The sequence below is a fragment of the Lithobates pipiens genome, unplaced genomic scaffold (assembly GCF_037356315.1).
Source record: "Lithobates pipiens isolate NorthernLeopardFrog02 unplaced genomic scaffold, aLitPip1_a1.2 Scaffold_30, whole genome shotgun sequence".
NCBI lineage: Eukaryota > Metazoa > Chordata > Amphibia > Anura > Ranidae > Lithobates > Lithobates pipiens.
Genome location: NW_027507791.1, coordinates 28889051 through 28913085, shown reverse-complemented (window position 1 = coordinate 28913085; position 24035 = coordinate 28889051). Strand labels below are relative to the sequence as shown.

Below are 24035 nucleotides of genomic sequence, written 5' to 3'. Positions count from 1 at the left end.
TGGAGGTGTCGGGGGATCTCATGGATTGGAGGTGTGGGGGGGAATCTCATGAATTAGAGGTGTGGGGGGGGGGGGATCCCATGAATTGGAGGTGTTGGGGATCTGATGAATTGGAGGTGTGGGGGGATCTCATGAATTAGAGGTGTGGGGGGATCCCATGAATTGGAGGTGTGGGGGGGATCTCATGAATTGGAGGTGTGGGGGGGATCCCATGAATTGGAGGTGTTGGGGGGGATGCCATGAATTGGAGGTGTGGGGGGATCCCATGAATTGGAGGTGTGGGGGGATCTCATGAATTAGAGGTGTTGGGGGGATCCCATGAATTGGAGGTGTGGGGGGATCCCATGAATTGGAGGTGTGGGGGGATCCCATGAATTGGAGGTGTTGGGGATCTGATGAATTGGAGGTGTCGGGGGATCTCATGAATTGGAGGTGTTGGGGGGGGTGCCATGAATTGGAGGTGGTGTGGGGGGGGTGGCATGAATTGGGGGTGTGGGGGGGGATGGCATGAATTGGAGGTGGTGTGGGGGGGGATCTCATGAATTGGAGGTGTGGGGGGGGATCTCATGAATTGGAGGTGTCGGGATATCATGAATTGGAGGTGTGGGGGGGGATCCCATGAATTGGAGGTGTTGGGGGGATCCCATGAATTGGAGGTGTTGGGGATCTCATGAATTGGAGGTGTCGGGGGGGATGCCATGAATTGAAGGTGGTGTGGGGGGGGTGGCATGAATTGGGGGTGTGGGGGGGGGTGGCATGAATTGGAGTGTGGGGGGGGGTGGCATGAATTGGAGGTGTGGGGGGGATCTCATGAATTGGAGGTGGTGTGGGGGGGGGGGATCTCATGAATTGGAGGTGTGGGGGGGGATCTCATGAATTGGAGGTGTTGGGGGGATGCCATGAATTGGAGGTGGTGTGGGGGGGGATCTCATGAATTGGAGGTGTTGGGGGGGATGCCATGAATTGGAGGTGGTGTGGGGGGGGGGATCTCATGAATTGGAGGTGTTGGGGGGGATGCCATGAATTGGAGGTGGTGTGGGGGGGGGGGGATCTCATGAATTGGAGGTGTGGGGGGGATCTCATGAATTGGAGGTGTGGGGGGGATCTCATGAATTGGAGGTGTGGGGGGGTGCCATGAATTGGAGGTGTGGGGGGGTCTCATGAATTGGGGGTGTCGGGGGGGACATCCATGTGCCCCCATGGGGTGTTCCTGGGGGGGGTTGAGATGGAGCAGAAGAGATGATACTCATTGGTTGGACTAAGTTGGACTTTGTGGTTTTTTTTTTCAGTCTCAATGTAATTTGTTGCTATAAGTAAATAGAGATTTATGGTATTGGGGGGGGGGGGGGGGAGGGGGGGTGATGGGGACACCTCCCCCCCCAGAGACACACCAGGGCTGGAGGAGTAAAGTCTTGGAAGAGGCAGTACCGCCACTGACCTGTAGATGGCAGCGGCATTCACGGCTCCGAGCTGCCAGCAGAGGCCGCTTATATCGCCAATCAACACAGTGCGGCCAGCTCCTCCCACCGCCGCATCTCTATGGTGACCTGCAGCAGCCGCTCTGTCCGCCATCCTCAACTCTATGGTGATCCGAGCCTGACAGCGCCGAGCCCAGGTGACATCACTGTGTACAATGTGTATAGAAGGGGGAGGTGTGTACAATGTGTGTATATCATGTGTATAGAAGGGGGAGGTGTCCATAATGTGTGTTCTGTACTATATATGTCCTGGGGGGGGGGGTGGATACAATGTATATAGAATGTCTGGGGGGGGAGTGGATACAATGTATATAGAATGTCTGGGGGGGGGGGGGAGTGGATACAATGTATATAGAATGTCTGGGGGGGGGGAGTGGATACAATGTATATAGAATGTCTGGGGGGGGGGGAGTGGATACAATGTATATAGAATGTCTGGGGGGGGGGGAGTGGATACAATGTATATAGAATGTCTGGGGGGGGGTGGTGGATACAATGTATATAGAATGTCTGGGGGGGGGGGAGTGGATACAATGTATATAGAATGTCTGGGGGGGGGGGAGTGGATACAATGTATATAGAATGTCTGGGGGGGGGAGTGGATACAATGTATATAGAATGTCTGGGGGGGGGAGGTGGATACAATGTATATAGAATGTCTGGGGGGGGGGGGTGGATACAATGTATATAGAATGTCTGGGGGGGGGGGGGTGGATACAATGTATATAGAATGTCTGGGGGGGGGGGGTGGATACAATGTATATAGAATGTCTGGGGGGGGGGGGTGGATACAATGTATATAGAATGTCTGGGGGGGGGGAGTGGATACAATGTATATAGAATGTCTGGGGGGGGGGGGTGGATACAATGTATATAGAATGTCTGGGGGGGGGGGTGGATACAATGTATATAGAATGTCTGGGGGGGGGGGTGGATACAATGTATATAGAATGTCGGGGGGGGGGGGTGGATACAATGTATATAGAATGTCTGGGGGGGGGGGAGTGGATACAATGTATATAGAATGTCTGGGGGGGGGGGAGTGGATACAATGTATATAGAATGTCTGGGGGGGGGGGGAGTGGATACAATGTATATAGAATGTCTGGGGGGGGGGGAGTGGATACAATGTATATAGAATGTCTGGGGGGGTGGATACAATGTATATAGAATGTCTGGGGGGGGGGGTGGATACAATGTATATAGAATGTCTGGGGGGGGGGGGAGTGGATACAATGTATATAGAATGTCTGGGGGGGGGGAGTGGATACAATGTATATAGAATGTCTGGGGGGGTGGATACAATGTATATAGAATGTCTGGGGGGGGGGGGGGTGGATACAATGTATATAGAATGTCTGGGGGGGGGGGAGTGGATACAATGTATATAGAATGTCTGGGGGGGGGGAGTGGATACAATGTATATAGAATGTCTGGGGGGGGGAGTGGATACAATGTATATAGAATGTCTGGGGGGGGGGGGGGTGGATACAATGTATATAGAATGTCTGGGGGGGGGGGGGTGGATACAATGTATATAGAATGTCTGGGGGGGGGGGGGTGGATACAATGTATATAGAATGTCTGGGGGGGGGGGGTGGATACAATGTATATAGAATGTCTGGGGGGGGGGGAGTGGATACAATGTATATAGAATGTCTGGGGGGGGGTGGATACAATGTATATAGAATGTCTGGGGGGGGGTGGATACAATGTATATAGAATGTCGGGGGGGGGGTGGATACAATGTATATAGAATGTCTGGGGGGGGGGGAGTGGATACAATGTATATAGAATGTCTGGGGGGGGGGGGAGTGGATACAATGTATATAGAATGTCTGGGGGGGGGGGGAGTGGATACAATGTATATAGAATGTCTGGGGGGGGGGAGTGGATACAATGTATATAGAATGTCTGGGGGGGGGGGAGTGGATACAATGTATATAGAATGTCTGGGGGGGGGGGAGTGGATACAATGTATATAGAATGTCTGGGGGGGGGGGGAGTGGATACAATGTATATAGAATGTCTGGGGGGGGGGAGTGGATACAATGTATATAGAATGTCTGGGGGGGGGGGAGTGGATACAATGTATATAGAATGTCTGGGGGGGGGGGAGTGGATACAATGTATATAGAATGTCTGGGGGGGGGGGAGTGGATACAATGTATATAGAATGTCTGGGGGGGGGGGAGTGGATACAATGTATATAGAATGTCTGGGGGGGGGGGGGTGGATACAATGTATATAGAATGTCTGGGGGGGGGGGGGGTGGATACAATGTATATAGAATGTCTGGGGGGGGGAGTGGATACAATGTATATAGAATGTCTGGGGGGGGGGGAGTGGATACAATGTATATAGAATGTCTGGGGGGGGGGGAGTGGATACAATGTATATAGAATGTCTGGGGGGGGGGGGAGTGGATACAATGTATATAGAATGTCTGGGGGGGGGGGGGAGTGGATACAATGTATATAGAATGTCTGGGGGGGGGGGGGGAGTGGATACAATGTATATAGAATGTCTGGGGGGGGTGGATACAATGTATATAGAATGTCTGGGGGGGGGGGGAGTGGATACAATGTATATAGAATGTCTGGGGGGGGGGAGTGGATACAATGTATATAGAATGTCTGGGGGGGGGGGGGGAGTGGATACAATGTATATAGAATGTCTGGGGGGGGGGGGGGAGTGGATACAATGTATATAGAATGTCTGGGGGGGGGGGAGTGGATACAATGTATATAGAATGTCTGGGGGGGGGGGAGTGGATACAATGTATATAGAATGTCTGGGGGGGGGGGGAGTGGATACAATGTATATAGAATGTCTGGGGGGGGGGGGAGTGGATACAATGTATATAGAATGTCTGGGGGGGGGGGAGTGGATACAATGTATATAGAATGTCTGGGGGGGGGGGAGTGGATACAATGTATATAGAATGTCTGGGGGGGGGGGGAGTGGATACAATGTATATAGAATGTCTGGGGGGGGGGGAGTGGATACAATGTATATAGAATGTCTGGGGGGGGGGGAGTGGATACAATGTATATAGAATGTCTGGGGGGGGGGGGAGTGGATACAATGTATATAGAATGTCTGGGGGGGGGGAGTGGATACAATGTATATAGAATGTCTGGGGGGGGGGGGGGAGTGGATACAATGTATATAGAATGCCTCCCCCCCCCCCCCCGTGATTTTAGGGGGCTGTGAATGCTAGGGGCGGCTCTGTCGTTTTTTAGGTGGGCGGGTATTGCTGGGGGTGGTTTGATTTAAGGGGGGCTGTGATTTGCTGGGGGAGGGGGGGGTCTGTGGTTTTGGGATCTGTGATTGATGGGGGTGATGTGATTTAAGGGGGATCTGTGATTTTGGGGGGCTGTGATTTTTGGTGGGATCTGTGGGGTCGCAGGTCTTTTTTTCCTATAAATGTAACAATCGTGTTACGCTTCCCTCCTCTGTTGTGGTGGATTTGCACGCAGCAGCCTGGCTCCTCCTCTTCTGTGCTCCTGGCCCCTCCCTCCTGCCCAGTGCCCCCCCCCCCAGTAAGCAGCTTTCTATGGGGCCACCCAAGCCGAGTCACAGCTCTGTGTGTCCATTGAGACACACAGAGCTGCCGTTCAGCCCCGCTCTCTCTCCTGATTGGCTCCCACAACTGTGAAAGTCAGATAGCCAATGATGCCACTGCTGTGTCTCAGCCAATCAGGAGGGAGAGTCCCAGATGGCCGAGACATTCCTGGACATCGCTGGATGGAGAGGGGGCTCAGGTAAGTATTAGGGGGGGTTGCTGCACCCAGTAGGCTTTTTATCTTAATGCATAAAATGCACCATCTGCCTTTACACCCCCTTTAAGGGGCGGGAGCTGTGATTTAAAGGGGGAAGTGGGGGGGGGGGGGGCATTGTGGTTTAAAGCAGAGTTCCACCTAAAAGTGGAACTTCCGCTTATCTGCTTCCCCATTCCCCCCCCCCCCCCCGTGTCACATTTGGCACCTTTTCAGGGGGGAACAGGTACCTGTCCCCACTTCCAGGATGCGGGGCCGCGGCACCATCCCTCTGAAGTTTGGCTCCCCCTCCTCCTTCCTCTGCTGCCGGGGCCAGTAAGATTCACGCATGCGCAGTAGTTAATCGGCTGTGAAGGCTTCACTGCCGATTTCCCTTATGATGAATGGTGGCAGCACCGACAGCTGATCCGAAAATCTGCTGGGGTTCCAACATCGTACGATCGATTGACAGGTAAGTGTCCTTATATTAAAAGCTATTTTTTTTTCCCCAGGCAGAAATCCTCTTTAAGGGGTGGGCTGTGATTGCTGGGGGTAATGTGATTTTAAGGGGGAGCTTTTATTGCTGGGGTACTGTGATTTAAGGGGGCTGTGATTGCTGGGGACACTGTGATTTAAGGGGGCTGTGATTGCTGGGGACACTGTGATTTAAGGGGGCTGTGATTTAAAGGGGCTGTGATTGCTGGGGACACTGTGATTTAAGGGGGCTGTGATTGCTGGGGACACTGTGATTTAAGGGAGCTGTGATTGCTGGGGACACTGTGATTTAAGGGGGCTGTGATTGCTGGGGACACTGTGATTTAAGGGGACTGTGATTGCTGGGGGTACTGTGATTTAAGGGGGCTGTGATTGCTGGGGACACTGTGATTTAAGGGGACTGTGATTGCTGGGGACACTGTGATTTAAGGGGACTGTGATTGCTGGGGGTACTGTGATTTAAGGGGACTGTGATTGCTGGGGTACTGTGATTTAAGGGAGCTGTGATTGCTGGGGGTACTGTGATTTTAGGGGGCTGTGATTGCTGGGGGTACTGTGATTTAAGGGGGCTGTGATTGCTGGGGGTACTGTGATTTAAGGGAGCTGTGATTGCTGGGGGTACTGTGATTTAAGGGAGCTGTGAATGCTGGGGACACTGTGGTTGCTGGGGACACTGTGGTTGCTGGGGACACTGTGGTTGCTGGGGACACTGTGGTTGCTGGGGACACTGCGATTGCTGGGGGTACTGCGATTTAAGGGGGCTGTGATTGCTGGGGGTACTGCGATTTAAGGGGGCTGTGATTGCTGGGCTACTGTGATTTAAGGGAGCTGTGATTGCTGGGGGTACTGTGATTTAAGGGGGCTGTGATTGCTGGGGGTACTGTGATTTAAGGGGGCTGTGATTGCTGAGGGGGCTGTGATTGCTGGGGACACTGTGATTTAAGGGGACTGTGATTGCTGGGGACACTGTGATTTAAGGGAGCTGCGATTGCTGGGGGTACTGTGATTTAAGGGAGCTGTGATTGCTGGGGACACTGTGATTTAAGGGAGCTGCGATTGCTGGGGGTACTGTGATTTAAGGGGGCTGTGATTGCTGGGGGTACTGTGATTTAAGGGAGCTGTGATTGCTGGGGACACTGTGATTTAAGGGAGCTGTGATTGCTGGGGACACTGTGATTTAAGTGAGCTGCGATTGCTGGGGGTACTGTGATTTAAGGGGGCTGTGATTGCTGGGGGTACTGTGATTTAAGGGAGCTGTGATTGCTGGGGGTACTGTGATTTAAGGGAGCTGTGATTGCTGGGGGTACTGCGATTTAAGGGGGCTGTGATTGCTGGGGGTACTGCGATTTAAGGGGGCTGTGATTGCTGGGGGTACTGCGATTTAAGGGGGCTGTGATTGCTGGGGGTACTGCGATTTAAGGGGGCTGTGATTGCTGGGGGTACTGTGATTTAAGGGGACTGTGATTGCTAGGGGGCTGTGATTTAAGGGGACTGTGATTGCTAGGGGGCTGTGATTGCTGGGGACACTGTGATTTAAGGGAGCTGTGATTGCTGGGGGTACTGTGATTTAAGGGAGCTGTGATTGCTGGGGGTAATGTGATTTTAAGGGGGAGCTTTTATTGCTGGGGTACTGTGATTTAAGGGGGCTGTGATTACTGGGGGTACTGTGATTTAAGGGGGCTGTGATTGCTGGGGACACTGTGATTTAAGGGGGCTGTGATTGCTGGGGACACTGTGATTTAAGGGGGCTGTGATTGCTGGGGACACTGTGATTTAAGGGGGCTGTGATTTAAAGGGGCTGTGATTGCTGGGGACACTGTGATTTAAGGGGGCTGTGATTGCTGGGGACACTGTGATTTAAGGGGGCTGTGATTGCTGGGGACACTGTGATTTAAGGGGACTGTGATTGCTGGGGGTACTGTGATTTAAGGGAGCTGTGATTGCTGGGGGTACTGTGATTTAAGGGGGCTGTGATTGCTGGGGACACTGTGATTTAAGGGGGCTGTGATTGCTGGGGACACTGTGATTTAAGGGGGCTGTGATTGCTGGGGGTACTGTGATTTAAGGGAGCTGTGATTGCTGGGGGTACTGCGATTTAAGGGGGCTGTGATTGCTGGGGGTACTGTGATTTTAGGGGGCTGTGATTGCTGGGGACACTGTGATTTAAGGGGACTGTGATTGCTGGGGACACTGTGATTTAAGGGGACTGTGATTGCTGGGGGTACTGTGATTTAAGGGGACTGTGATTGCTGGGGTACTGTGATTTAAGGGAGCTGTGATTGCTGGGGGTACTGTGATTTTAGGGGGCTGTGATTGCTGGGGGTACTGTGATTTAAGGGGGCTGTGATTGCTGGGGGTACTGTGATTTAAGGGAGCTGTGATTGCTGGGGGTACTGTGATTTAAGGGGGCTGTGATTGCTGGGGACACTGTAATATACAGGGGGTCGGTGATGTGGAGGGGGGGCTGAGATCTACGGGGGGGTCAGTGATGTGGATAATACCAGGAAGGGGGACACTGACACTATATATCTGATGATGGGGCCCCCCTTCAGCTGGAATGGGGCGGGGTCTCCCCCTGGATGCCCCTCCCCCTCTGTGTTGTTGGTGTTGCTCTTCTCTGATCCCCCTCCCCCCTCTGGTCCCTCTCGGTATTCTGATCCCTCTCCCCTCCCCCCTCTGGTCCCTCTCGGTATTGTGATCCCTCTCCCCTCCGAGGACTCGGCTATTTTTGTCTGATGATCTATTTGAAGCCTGGTGGTCCTCCGAGAGATGACAGCTGTGGGGGTCCTCCGCTCTCTCTCTCCGAGGGGAGTGTGGGACGCAGGACGAGTCCGCCGAGAACCCCCCCCCCCGATCTGAGATGGAGAGATACAAAGTAACATTGTTTATAAACATTGATCAGACGGGAGATACAAAGTAACATTGTTTATAAACATTGATCAGACGGGAGATACAAAGTAACATTGTTTATAAACATTGATCGCAGAGGAGATACAAAGTAACATTGTTTATAAACATTGATCAGACGGGAGATACAAAGTAACATTGTTTATAAAAATTGATCGCAGAGGAGATACAAAGTAACATTGTTTATAAACATTGATCACACAGGAGATAGAGAGATACAAAGTAACATTGTTTATAAACATTGATCGCAGAGGAGATACAAAGTAACATTGTTTATAAACATTGATCAGACGGGAGATACAAAGTAACATTGTTTATAAACATTGATCAGACGGGAGATACAAAGTAACATTGTTTATAAACATTGATCAGACGGGAGGTACAAAGTAACATTGTTTATAAACATTGATCACACAGGAGATACAAAGTAACATTGTTTATAAACATTGATCGCAGAGGAGATACAAAGTAACATTGTTTATAAACATTGATCACACAGGAGATAGAGATACAAGCTGGCATGGTGTTTCGGGGACGTCATTAGAATGCAGCGCACTGCGCCCGGTGCCCGCTGTCCTGCCAGCTGAAGGGTCTCGGCGCCCTCAGACAAGGCGGCCATTATTCTCCGGCCGGCACAAGGATTCCTTGTTCCCTTTCCAGCGATCTTCTTCTTCATCATTTCTCGCTCTGTCTGATGTCTGTGTTGTCAAGGACAACCAATCAGGTTGCAGGAAGAGTTGTTATGGGCAGCCCTGACAGTTTTTGTTTCACCCCCCCCCCCCGGCTCAGGAGAGGCTGGGTGCGGGTGACGTGGTAGATTCGGGGATCCCCCCCGTGTGGTCACACATTTCCTGCCCTCCTCGGGGGGCGGATGGCGGGTGAGGGGCAGTACGGTGATAGGAAGTGAATTCACTCGGCTGACGAATCGTCTTCCTGTCCGGCTTCCTGTTTTCTCCTCTTCACTTTCTCTGCACCAGCCTGGTGAGTTCACCGTCCCCCTCCCCCGCCGCTTCCAGCGGAGCTTCCTGGGTGCTGCCCGGGCACTGCCCGCCCTCATCGCCTGTACCAGGACCGCACAAGTCCAACGTACCTGAGATAAGTCCGCCAGGTCTGTACACCCGCTGTGCCCATTATGAGGGGTTCCCACCATACCTGTGCCGAGTTCCCGGGTCTGTACACCCGCTGTGCCCATTATGAGGGGTTCCCACCATCCCTGTGCTGAGTTCCCGGGTCTGTACACCCGCTGTGCCCATTATGAGGGGTTCCCACCATCCCTGTGCTGAGTTCCCGGGTCTGTACACCCGCTGTGCCCATTATGAGGGGTTTTCACCATCCCTGTGCCGAGTTCCCGGGTCTGTACACCCGCTGTGCCCATTATGAGGGGTTCCCACCATCCCTGTGCTGAGTTCCCGGGTCTGTACACCCGCTGTGCCCATTATGAGGGGTCCCCACCATCCCTGTGCTGAGTTCCCGGGTCTGTACACCCGCTGTGCCCATTATGAGGGGTTCCTACCATCCCTGTGCTGAGTTCCTGGGTCTGTACGCCCGCTGTGCCCATTATGAGGGGTTCCCACCATCCCTGTGCTGAGTTCCCGGGTCTGTACACCCGCTGTGCCCATTATGAGGGGTTCCCACCATCCCTGTGCTGAGTTCCTGGGTCTGTACACCCGCTGTGCCCATTATGAGGGGTTCCCACCATCCCTGTGCTGAGTTCCCGGGTCTATACACCCGCTGTGCCCATTATGAGGGGTTCCTACCATCCCTGTGCCGAGTTCCCGGGTCTGTATACCCGCTGTGCCCATTATGAGGGGTTCCCACCATCCCTGTGCTGAGTTCCCGGGTCTGTACACCCGCTGTGCCCATTATGAGGGGTTCCCACCATCCCTGTGCTGAGTTCCCGGGTCTGTACACCCGCTGTGCCCATTATGAGGGGTCCCCACCATCCCTGTGCCGAGTTCCCGGGTCTGTACACCCGCTGTGCCCATTATGAGGGGTTTTCACCATCCCTGTGCCGAGTTCCCGGGTCTGTACACCCGCTGTGCCCATTATGAGGGGTTCCCACCATCCCTGTGCTGAGTTCCCGGGTCTGTACGCCCGCTGTGCCCATTATGAGGGGTTCCCACCATCCCTGTGCTGAGTTCCTGGGTCTGTACGCCCGCTGTGCCCATTATGAGGGGTTCCCACCATCCCTGTGCTGAGTTCCTGGGTCTGTACACCCGCTGTGCCCATTATGAGGGGTTCCCACCATCCCTGTGCTGAGTTCCCGGGTCTGTACACCCGCTGTGCCCATTATGAGGGGTTCCCACCATCCCTGTGCTGAGTTCCTGGGTCTGTACACCCGCTGTGCCCATTATGAGGGGTTCCCACCATCCCTGTGCTGAGTTCCCGGGTCTATACACCCGCTGTGCCCATTATGAGGGGTTCCCACCATCCCTGTGCTGAGTTCCCGGGTCTGTACACCCGCTGTGCCCATTACGAGGGGTTCCCACCATCCCTGTGCCGAGTTCCCGGGTCTGTATACCCGCTGTGCCCATTATGAGGGGTTCCCACCATCCCTGTGCTGAGTTCCCGGGTCTGTACACCCGCTGTGCCCATTATGAGGGGTTCCCACCATCCCTGTGCTGAGTTCCCGGGTCTGTACACCCGCTGTGCCCATTATGAGGGATTCCCACCATCCCTGTGCTGAGTTCCCGGGTCTGTACACCCGCTGTGCCCATTATGAGGGGTTCCCACCATCCCTGTGCTGAGTTCCCGGGTCTGTACACCCGCTGTGCCCATTATGAGGGGTTCCCACCATCCCTGTGCTGAGTTCCCGGGTCTGTACACCCGCTGTGCCCATTATGAGGGGTTCCCACCATCCCTGTGCTGAGTTCCCGGGTCTGTACACCCGCTGTGCCCATCATGAGGGGTTCTCGCCATCCCTGATTTGTAGTGATGGTGGTCAGTAGTCCCCAAGGTGGGGAAGAACAGAGAGGGGATTCATGGTAGGGGGATCTCGGGTATGGCGCCCCCTGCAGTTACATGAATGCACCAGGTGTCTCCACTTGCTCTAATCTACTTTCAGGTGGGCGGAGTCATTAAATGATCAGCTGTGCAATAAAAAAACGAAGCTGGGTGCTTCTTACATTTAACTCCGCCCCCAAATAGGCAACCTTTCCTCCTATGGGAGTGTCATAAATTCTGTAAAGGGGCGGTACCACGTGATGAGCTGAGCCCAGGGTGGCCTGATGACACACCCCCTAGGGGGCGGGGTTCTGGAACACTGGGTGTTGTCATTTCCCCCCCAGCGGAGGAGCAGTGCCAGCTGGCAGAGCTGTAAGTGAAAGTGAAACTGCAGCAGAGAAAAATCATTTGGTGTGTTAATGTTTTCTTCTTCTTCTTTTCTTCTTCTCTCTGATCATCTTCCTGACATCTGTGCGGCACCAAATCCCCTCCTCCATCTCATCGCCCGCCTCCTCCCCCCACCCATAGGACCCCCGAAATGAAGACCCTTCCTGTCCGGCACATCGGGGGACCCCACCTCACCGGGAGCCCATGACCTCCATTCTGATCAGCTCGGGTGAGTCGGATCTCATTACTTCTTCATCATTGGTCTCTGTCGCTTCCACTTCCCGACATTCACATACAATATAATTCATTGTCATTTAATTTTATTTAATGTACTTTAATAAAAAATGATCATTTAATATAATTTATATAATTTTAATATAGTTAATTGAATTTAATATTTAATTTAATAGAATTTCATATAATATTTAATATAATTGAATATAATTTAAATATTATATTTAATGCAATTGAATTTAGTATTTCTTTTAATCTAATAGAATTTAATATAATATAATCTGTAATATATTTTATATAATATAATTTTAATATAAATATAATTGAATTTAATATAATATAAAATATATTAAATATTATATGAAATTATATTAGATTAAATTAAATTATATTAAAATTATATAAAATATATTATATTACAGATTATATTATATGAAATTATATTAGATTAAATGAAATACTAAATTCAATTGCATTATATTATTATATTCAATAATATTAAATATTATATGAAATTCTATTAAATGAAATATTAAATTCAATTAACTATATTAAAATTATATTAAATATTATATGAAATTCTATAATGTAATGTTAATATAATTGAATTTAATATTTCATAGAATTTCATATAATATTTACTATAATATATTTTATATAGTTTAATATATTTTATATAATTTAATATAATATAATTTTTATATATGTAATGGAATTTAATATAATTGAATTTAATCTTTAATATATTTTACAATTGAATATATTTTATATAATTGAATTTAATATTTAATTTAATATAATAGAATTTCATATAATATTTAATTTTAGATAATTTAATATATTTTATATAATATAATTTTAATATATTTTATTGAATTTAATATTTAATAGAATTTCATATAATATTTAATATAATTTTCATAAAATATTTAATGCAATTGAATTTAGTATTTCATTTAATATAATAGAATTTCATGTAATATAATTTTCATATAATATTTTATATAATTTTAATATAGTTAATATAATTGAATTTAATAGAATTTCATATAATATTTAATATAATATATTTTATATAGTTTAATAGAATTTTAATATATTTATTGTAATGGAATTTAATAGAATGGAAGAATATATTTTATATAATTGAATTTAATATTTAATTTAATATAATAGGATTTCATATAATATTTAATTTTAGATAATTTAATATATTTTATATAATATAATTTTAATATATTTTATTGAATTTAATATTTAATAGAATTTCATATAATATTTAATATAATTTTTATAAAATATGTAATGCAATTGAATTTAGTATTTCATTTAATCTAATAGAATTTCATGTAATATAATTTTCATATAATATTTTATATAATTTTAATATAGTTAATATAATTGAATTTAATAGAATTTCATATAATATTTAATATATTTTATATAGTTTAATAGAATTTTAATATATTTATTGTAATGGAATTTAATAGAATGGAATTTAATATATTAGAATTTCATATAATATTTAATATGATATAGAGGGGGGAGGGGAGGACAGGAAGTGACACTGGAAGACGAACTGATACATTGTATCCATACAGAACATTAAATCCTCCCTCCATCCTCTGGGAGCGCAGGCTCCTCCCCCTGGACTGGAGACGGCTTCCTCTGATGACGCTGTACACTGTGAGCTTCTCACAATCTGCATTAGAAGCTGCAGCAAGTCAGAGCCCCGCCCCCATTTCCCGGCTGAGAGGGGGACGTCCCTTTCCTACCCCTGCTTTACTGTCTCTGGGCCCGCCCCCTTTTTAGTGATTGAAATTCAGTTCAATCGTGGAGGCTCAGCATCACATGTGGGCAATACCTAGTGCCTGCCTAGGACCGCCCCATAGTTCCTCTGCGCATTTTGATTATTTGAATAACTCCTCCCACTGTTTGTGCCAGGGCCAAGGGCTCTAAAGAGGAGTGCTGAGGCATGGGATGGGCCCGCCCCCTTTTTAGTGATTGAAATTCAGTTCAATCGTGGAGGCTCAGCATCACATGTGGGCAATACCTCGTGCCTGCCTAGGACCGCCCCATAGTTCCTCTGCGCATTTTGATTGTTTGAATAACTCCTCCCACTGTTTGTGCCAGGGCCAAGGGCTCTAAAGAGGAGTGCTGAGGCATGGGGGGGGGGGGGGCGGGGGTGTGATGATTTCAGGATAGCCATGTACAGCTCCTCCCACCAGCCACAATATGGCAACGCGTTTCGTCCAACGGCCTTCCTCATAGCAATGTCTTTCCTCCATTCTTTTATGAGGAAGGCTGTTGTTGCCGAAACGCGTTAATCTTCTGTATTGGGGAGGGGTGGGACAGCCTGAGCCTTTGAAGTCTGATTTAAGGCAGTTGGGGGGGGGGGGATTGGGGGGGTGTTATGTAATTTTCTTCCCATAATGTATAGCCCCCTGCTGGCTCCTCCAACCAGCCATGACCTGCCTGCATTGCATAGAGACTCACTGGGACCTGGTGATGACATACAGTGTGTGACAAAAGTAAGTACACCCCTCAGTGACATTCCTTCTATCTTTTCATGTGACAACACTGAAGAAATGACACTTGTCTACAATGTAAAGTAGTGAGTGTACAGCTTGTATAACAGTGTAAATTTCCTGTCCCCTCAAAATAACTCAACACACAGCCATTCATGTCTAAATCGCTGGCAACAAAAGTCAGTACACCCCTAAGTGAAAATCTCCAAATTGGGGCCAATTAGGATAATATATATAATAAATAAAAAGACGAAAAAAAATAAATAATTATATATATATATTATTATTATTATTATTATTATTATTATTATTATTTTTTCGTCCTTTTTTTTTTTTTTTTTTTTTTTTTTTTAATTCATTATAAAATATATATATATATATATATATATATATATTATAATAAATAAAAAGACGAAAAAATAATATATATATATAATGTTTTTTTTGTTTTTTTATTTAATATATATATATATATATATATATATATATATATATATATATATATATATATATATATATATATATATATATATAATTATAATAAATAAAAAAACGAAAAAAAAAACATTATATATGTTTTTTTTTTCGTTTTTTTATTTATTATAATTATATATATATATATATATTAAATAAAAAAACAAAAAAAAACATTATATATATATATATATATATATATATATATATATATATATATATATTATTTTTTCGGCTTTTTATTTAATATAACAAAAAAAAAAATATATATATATATATATATATATATATATATATATATATATATATATATATATATATATATATATATATATATTTCAACCTGGTGGGGTAGTCTCATAGCATGTGATGTCATGCAGCTCCTAGATGTGCATCCCATGGCTCCACCCCATTGCGGTTTCGTCACCTTGTTATGTACACTTTGGAGCTCAGAGACGGCACGAGGCAGAAGCTGTCGATCTTTGAGGACACAAAGCTGCTGCAAAGAAAGGAAAAAAAACAAAACATTTGCAGCCATCTCATGCGGCGGTCCCAAGGCTTCAGATAACAATAACTGACAAGTTTCTACCATTTCATTGGCTTTTTCTCCCTGCAGTTACTTTTGGTTGGTCGTTTTTGATCCAGATTTCCCTTTTATTTATGTATATATAATATAATCTTTTTATTTTTTTTATTTTTAATTATTACTATTAATACATTAAAACATTTTTTTATAATAATAATACTACTACTACTACTACTATATAAAAAAAATAATAATAAATAATAATAAATAGTACTACTACTATTACTACATTAAAAAAATAAAATAATAATAATAATAAGAACAATACATAAAAAATAATAATAGCACTACTACTACTACATAAAAAAAAGAATAATAATAATAATTACTACTACATAAAAAAAAAAAAAATACACATATATATATATATATATATATATATATATATATATATATATATATATATATATATATATATATATATATATATATATATATATATATATATATATATATATATATATATATATATATAATTTTTTTTTAATATTTCTTCTTTTAGCACCAACAACATGCTGCCATGATGGAGGAGGGACCCCCGAAGCTGGTGGACTATTTCGTAGTAGCGGGTCTGACGCCGACCTCTAAGCCGCTGGAGGATGAGAGCCGCCGGCCGGCGCGCCCGCCGGAACCCATCACCGACGTGGCTGTCATCATACGCTCCCTGGGCGAGGACGTCCCTCAGGGCTACACCTGCATCGAGCGGACCCCCGGGGGCCACAGCGCCGACCTCAGCACCAGCCTCCTCACTAACCAGCAGCTGTACCTGTGCTACCGCCGGGGGAGGGACAAGATGCCTATCACGGAGCTGGGGTGAGCCTGGGGGTGGGGGGGCAGCGCCCCGCACTCTATGCACGTGGGTACGTCCATCCTTGCCTTATCCCAGCATGCCTCTCTCTCTCTTCTCTTTCCCGTCTCTCAGGGTCTACTATGAGGGGAAGGAGGAGAGGAAGCCTGGACTGGAGGTCCTGGAGTCCACGCCGTACAGCCGCACCGCCAACCTGAGCTCCGGAGCGCCTGGGCAGCCCAAAGCCTACCTCTTCGTCAAGAGGGTCCCCGAATCCCTGGGGCTCAACACCCTGGGGGTGATGGACATCTGTATTATTAATCCCAGCAAAGGGGAGAGCACCCCCCATACCTTCTGTAAGGTGGACCGCAACCTCAACACCAGCATGGTGAGCAACAGAACATCATCTACCGCTATATATCTCTGACATATACCACACTGCTGTACATAGAACACTGAGCCAGTCACATCAGTCTCTGTACCAGAGGAGCTTACACTCTAATGTCTCCTCCCCCTCCACAGTCACATCAGTCTCTGTACAGAGGAGCTTACACTCTAATGTCCCCTCCCCCACAGTCACATCAGTCTCTGTACAGAGGAGCTTACACTCTAATGTCCCCTCCCCCCCCCACAGTCACATCAGTCTCTGTACAGAGGAGCTTACACTCTAATGTCTCCTCCCCCCACAGTCACATCAGTCTCTGTACAGAGGAGCTTACACTCTAATGTCCCCTCCCCCCACAGTCACATCAGTCTCTGTACCAGAGGAGCTTACACTCTAATGTCTCCTCCCCCTCCACAGTCACATCAGTCTCTGTACAGAGGAGCTTACACTCTAATGTCCCCTCCCCCACAGTCACATCAGTCTCTGTACAGAGGAGCTTACACTCTAATGTCCCCTCCCCCCACAGTCACATCAGTCTCTGTACAGAGGAGCTTACACTCTAATGTCTCCTCCCCCTCCACAGTCACATCAGTCTCTGTACAGAGGAGCTTACACTCTAATGTCCCCTCCCCCCACAGTCACATCAGTCTCTGTACAGAGGAGCTTACACTCTAATGTCTCCTCCCCCTCCACAGTCACATCAGTCTCTGTACAGAGGAGCTTACACTCTAATGTCCCCTCCCCCTCCACAGTCACATCAGTCTCTGTACAGAGGAGCTTACACTCTAATGTCCCCTCCCCCTCCACAGTCACATCAGTCTCTGTACAGAGGAGCTTACACTCTAATGTCCCCTCCCCCTCCACAGTCACATCAGTCTCTGTACAGAGGAGCTTACACTCTAATGTCCCCTCCCCCCACAGTCACATCAGTCTCTGTACAGAGGAGCTTACACTCTAATGTCCCCTCCCCCACAGTCACATCAGTCTCTGTACAGAGGAGCTTACACTCTAATGCCCCCTCCCCCTCCACAGTCACATCAATCTCTGTACAGAGGAGCTTACACTCTAATGTCCCCTCCCACCACAGTCACATCAGTCTCTGTACAGAGGAGCTTACACTCTAATGTCCCCTCCCCCACAGTCACATCAGTCTCTGTACAGAGGAGCTTACACTCTAATGTCCCCTCCCCCTCCACAGTCACATGCTATTATACATTTATTACAAAGTCATGTAATATTCTTTTGCAGTTTGGCCCCGCCCTCTTTCTCTGCTACAAGAAGGCCATGGCGAAGACGCACAGCTTGGTGTATGAAGCAGGTCAGTGTGTGTGGGGGATGGTGTGGGGTGGGGGGGGGGGATGTCCAATTGGTCGCGCTTATATGGCACTTGGTGTGTAGTGAGCCCTCCCGGTAAAGATATATTTTCTGTGGAACCTTCCGGAGATATCTGACTTTGGTATTGATGGGTTTCCTTCACAGGGGTGATCTGCCGGTTCCCAGAGACGGACAACGAGCTCTTCCCGTTCCCAGAACTGGTCCCTATGTTCTGCCTGCCGATGGGGGCCACCATTGAGAGCTGGTCGCTGAACACTAAGTACCACCTACCAGTCTTCTCCACCTTCGTGCTGACCGGAGCGTCTGGGGACAAGGTAAGCCGGGTCTTCTGCTTCGCTCTGTGCCAGTTTGGTGTCGCCATATTGAATGTCAAACAAGAAATTTGGTCAAAACGGGGGGGGGGGGGGACCAAGATTTCCCTAAAATGGGACAATGCCCTTTAAGTGGCCATGGTTCTGCAGTGCGTTGCCCAAAAGACTCATAGAAGTGATGGTCAAAGTTCACGGATGTCCTGCCATAAAAGTGTGCTGGTTAGAGGTGCAAAGTCTCCATACAGGGTTGATGGTCAGTTGTGCACAGATTCTGGGCCATATAAGTGTGAAGGTCATTGATCCAACAGCGCTTGACATATAGGTGCAATGGTTGGGGTCCACAGCCTCTTGGTTTTATAGGTGTGATGATCAGGGGTCCACAGACTGTTGGCTATATAGTTGTGATGTTCGGGATCCTCAGACTGTTGGCCGTATAGATGTGGTGGTCAAAGGTCTTCAAACTCTTGTGCTTTTTTATAGATGTGACGGTCAGGAGTCTTCATACTCTTGGCCATATAGATATGATCGGGGGACCACAGGCTCTTGGCCATATAGATATGATCGGGGGACCACAGGCTCTTGGCCATATGGATGTGATGGTCAGGGGTCCACAGACTCTTGGCTATATAGGCGTGATGTTCGGGATCCTAAGACTGTTGGCCGTATAGATACAATGATCAGGGGACCACATACTCTTCGCCATATAGATGTGATGGTCGGGGTCCACAGACTGTTGGCTATATAGATGTGATGGTCAGGGGTTCTCAGACTCTTGGCCATGTAGATGTGATGGTCTGTGTCCTTGGACTCTTGGCCATATAGATGTAATGTTCGAAGTCCTTAGACTCTTGGCCATATTGATGTGATGGTCGGGGTCCTCAGACTCTTGGCAAAATAGACATGATGGTCAGGGGTTCTCAGACTGTTGGCCATATTGATGTGATGCTTGGCGGTCCTGAAATTCTTGGCCATATAGATATGATGGTCAGGGGTCCACAGACTCTTGGCTATATAGGTGTGATGCTTGGGGGCCCTGACATTCTTGGCCATATAGATGTGATGCTTGGAGGTCCTGAAATTCTTGGCCATAGAGACATGATGGTCAGGGGTTCTCAGACTCTTGGCCATATAGATGTGATGCTTGGGGGTCCTGACATTCTTGGCCATATAGATGTGATGCTTGGGGGTCCTGACATTCTTGGTCATAGAGACATGATGGTCAGGGGTTCTCAGACTGTTGGCCATATTAATGTGATGCTTGGGGGGGGTGCTGAAGTTCTTGGCCATATAGATGTGATGGTCAGGGGTCCACAGACTCTTGGCTATATAGGCGTGATGTTCGGGATCCTCAGACTGTTGGCCGTATAGATACGATGATCAGGGGACCACATACTCTTCGCCATAAAGATGTGATGGTCGGGGTTCTCAGACTCTTGGCCATGTAGATGTGATGCTTGGGGGTCCTGAAATTCTTGGCCATATAGATGTGATGCTTGGGGGTCCTGACATTCTTGGCCATATAGATGTGATGCTTGGGGGTCCTGACATTCTTGGCCATATAGATGTGATGGTCAGGGGTTCTCAGACTGTTGGCCACATTAATGTGATGCTTGGGGGGTCCTGAAATTCTTGGCCATATAGATGTGATGCTTGGGGGGTCCTGAAATTCTTGGCCATATAGATGTGATGCTTGGGGGTCCTGAAATTCTTGGCCATATAGATGTGATGCTTGGGGGTCCTGAAATTCTTGGCCATATAGATGTGATGCTTGGGGGTCCTGACATTCTTGGCCATATAGATGTGATGCTTGGGGGCCCTGACATTCTTGGCCATATAGATGTGATGCTTGGGGGTCCTGACATTCTTGGCCACATTAATGTGATGCTTGGGGGTCCTGAAATTCTTGGCCATATAGATGTGATGCTTGGGGGTCCTGACATTCTTGGCCATATAGATGTGATGCTTGGGGGTCCTGAAATTCTTGGCCATATAGATGTGATGCTTGGGGGGTCCTGACATTCTTGGCCATATAGATGTGATGCTTGGGGGTCCTGAAATTCTTGGCCATATAGATGTGATGCTTGGGGGTCCTGACATTCTTGGCCATATAGATGTGATGCTTGGGGGTCCTGACATTCTTGGCCATATAGATGTGATGGTCAGGGGTTCTCAGACTGTTGGCCACATTAATGTGATGCTTGGGGGTCCTGACATTCTTGGCCATATAGATGTGATGCTTGGGGGTCCTGACATTCTTGGCCATATAGATGTGATGCTTGGGGGTCCTGACATTCTTGGCCATATAGATGTGATGCTTGGGGGTCCTGAAATTCTTGGCCACATTAATGTGATGCTTGGGGGTCCTGAAATTCTTGGCCATATAGATGTGATGCTTGGGGGTCCTGACATTCTTGGCCATATAGATGTGATGCTTGGGGGTCCTGACATTCTTGGCCATATAGATGTGATGCTTGGGGGTCCTGACATTCTTGGCCATATAGATGTGATGCTTGGGGGTCCTGAAATTCTTGGCCATGTAGATGTGATGCTTGGGGGTCCTGACATTCTTGGCCATATAGATGTGATGCTTGGGGGTCCTGACATTCTTGGCCATATAGATGTGATGCTTGGGGGTCCTGACATTCTTGGCCATATAGATCTGATGCTTGGGGGTCCTGACATTCTTGGCCATATAGATGTGATGCTTGGGGGTCCTGACATTCTTGGCCATATAGATCTGATGCTTGGGGGTCCTGAAATTCTTGGCCATATAGATGTGATGCTTGGGGGTCCTGACATTCTTGGCCATATAGATGTGATGGTCAGGGGTTCTCAGACTGTAGGCCATAGAGATGTGATGCTTGGGGGTCCTGAAATTCTTGGCCATATTGATGTGATGCTTGGGGGTCCTGAAATTCTTGGCCATATAGATGTGATGCTTGGGGGTCCTGAAATTCTTGGCCATAGAGATGTGATGCTTGGGGGGGTCCTGAAGTTCTTGGCCATATAGATGTGATGCTTGGGGGTCCTGAAATTCTTGGCCATATAGATGTGATGCTTGGGGGTCCTGAAATTCTTGGCCATATAGATGTGATGCTTGGGGGTCCTGAAATTCTTGGCCATATAGATGTGATGCTTGGGGGTCCTGACATTCTTGGCCATATAGATGTGATGCTTGGGGGTCCTGACATTCTTGGCCATATAGATGTGATGCTTGGGGGTTCTGACATTCTTGGCCATATAGATCTGATGCTTGGGGGTCCTGACATTCTTGGCCATATAGATGTGATGCTTGGGGGTCCTGACATTCTTGGCCATATAGATCTGATGCTTGGGGGTCCTGAAGTTCTTGGCCATAGAGATGTGATGCTTGGGGGTCCTGAAATTCTTGGCCATATAGATGTGATGCTTGGGGGTCCTGAAATTCTTGGCCAAGAGTGGCCATAGAGATAATGGGTTGCTTGGGGGTCCTGAAATTCTTGGCCATAGAGATGTGATGCTTGGGGGTCCTGACATTCTTGGCCATATAGATGTGACGCTTGGGGGTCCTGAAATTCTTGGCCATAGAGATGTGATGCTTGGGGGTCCTGAAATTCTTGGCCATAGAGATGTGATGCTTGGGGGTCCCTGAAATTCTTGGCCATAGAGATGTGATGCTTGGGGGTCCTGAAATTCTTGGCCATAGAGATGTGATGCTTGGGGGTCCTGACATTCTTGGCCATATAGATGTGACGCTTGGGGGTCCTGAAATTCTTGGGCCATAGAGATGTGATGCTTGGGGGTCCTGAAATTCTTGGCCATAGAGATGTGATGCTTGGGGGTCCTGACATTCTTGGCCATATAGATGTGACGCTTGGGGGTCCTGAAATTCTTGGCCATAGAGATGTGATGCTTGGGGGTCCTGACATTCTTGGCCATATAGATGTGACGCTTGGGGGTCCTGAAATTCTTGGCCATAGAGATGTGATGCTTGGGGGTCCTGAAATTCTTGGCCATAGAGATGTGATGCTTGGGGGTCCTGAAATTCTTGGCCATATAGATGTGATGGTCAGGGGTTCTCAGACTCTTGGCCATATTAATGTGATGCTTGGGGGGGGGGGGGGGGGTGCTGAAATTCTTGGCCATAGAGACATGATGGTCAGGGGTTCCCAGACTGTTGGCCATATTAATGTGATTCCTGGGGGGGGGGGGGGGGGTGCTGAAATTCTTGGCCATATAGGTGTGATGGTCAGGGGACCTCCTGTACATTTCCAGCGTTTTCCTTTGTGCTCCCCCCTCAGTTATACGGAGCTGCCATCCAGTTCTATGAGCAGTACCCGCGGGAGAATCTGTCGGAGAAGCAGTGCCAGCGCCTGGGCCTGATCAGCGTGGTGGACAGACGCCCCATCAGCAACAAGTCCATCCAGACCAAGAGGAGCGTCTGCGTCCTGTCCCACTGGCCGTTCTTCGACGTCTTCCAGAAGTTTCTGACTTTCATCTATCGCTACTCCATCTCCGGCCCCCACGTCCTCCCCATAGAGAAGTGAGTACCCACCGTCCATTGGGGGGGACCACACCCACACTACAAGGGCCGGCGGCAAAATATCATCGTATTAATCTTCAGTTATGGTAATTTAATAATGTGTCCGGACTGACTGACTTCCCTTCTGTTCTCAGACACATCTCCAACTTCATGTTCAACGTCCCCTTCCCGTCCCCGCAGAGACCGCGCATCCTCATCCAGGTCAGTATGGTGGAACCATGAGCGCTCTTCTTGGCATGAGGACTGGGCAACACCCCTGCCAGGTTTTTATTGCTGTGTCCCCCCTCCCCTGAGAGTCAAAGCTCCCTTCCAGTGTGGAGGCCGCAGCCCCCCAGCCTGAAGACACTGTGAAAGCCCTGCTTAGTCTGGTTGTAGGAAATGAAGTGAGAGGTAAATGGATGGTGGGCTGCTGATTGGGTGGTATTAGAAGCCCCTCTGTCTGGAGGAGATTTGTGATCTGTTATGACTAGCCGTGATTTCTGTGAGGGTCCCTGATCTGACGTGTCATCTCCATCCTCAGATGTCTTCATACGACAATGTCCTGCTGTGTCAGCCCGTGTCTTCTCCCCTCCCCCTCAGGTGAGCGCACAGCGTGCCCTGCGTTTTATTTCATTAAAATTAACATTTGATCATATATATATATTATTTACTATTATTAATACATTTAAAAAAACATATTTTTTTAATGTAATAATACTAAATTAGAAAAAAATATCTAAAAACACATATGTGTGTGTGTGTGTGTGTGTGTTTTTATATATTTTTTTTTCTAATGTAGTAGTATTATTAAAGTGGAAGTAAACTCATCCATTTAACACTTTCAAAAAACAGTTACATTTCCGGCACATGCCGGAATGTAACACTCCCATTGGTTGTCCTCTCAATCAAAATGTCAGCCATCC

At 47.5% G+C, this 24035-nt stretch overlaps 1 protein-coding gene across 5 annotated transcripts in view; it reads left to right on the top strand.

Annotated features, from left to right (window-relative positions):
* The first annotated feature begins 1516 nt into the window (after nucleotides 1-1516).
* The window catches only part of DENND4B (DENN domain containing 4B), a 65832-nt gene continuing 43313 nt past the window's right edge, over nucleotides 1517-24035 (top strand). For 2 of the 5 annotated variants that reach the window (XM_077463832.1, XM_077463828.1), the window contains exons 1-9: nucleotides 1529-1652; nucleotides 12113-12200; nucleotides 16296-16606; nucleotides 16716-16968; nucleotides 18214-18283; nucleotides 18445-18614; nucleotides 22892-23133; nucleotides 23268-23334; nucleotides 23654-23712. In XM_077463832.1, the coding sequence (XP_077319958.1) occupies nucleotides 16314-16606; nucleotides 16716-16968; nucleotides 18214-18283; nucleotides 18445-18614; nucleotides 22892-23133; nucleotides 23268-23334; nucleotides 23654-23712 (1154 nt within the window). In that variant the 5' untranslated portion in view covers nucleotides 1529-1652; nucleotides 12113-12200; nucleotides 16296-16313. The other 3 variants (XM_077463829.1, XM_077463831.1, XM_077463830.1) reach the window with 3 other exon arrangements.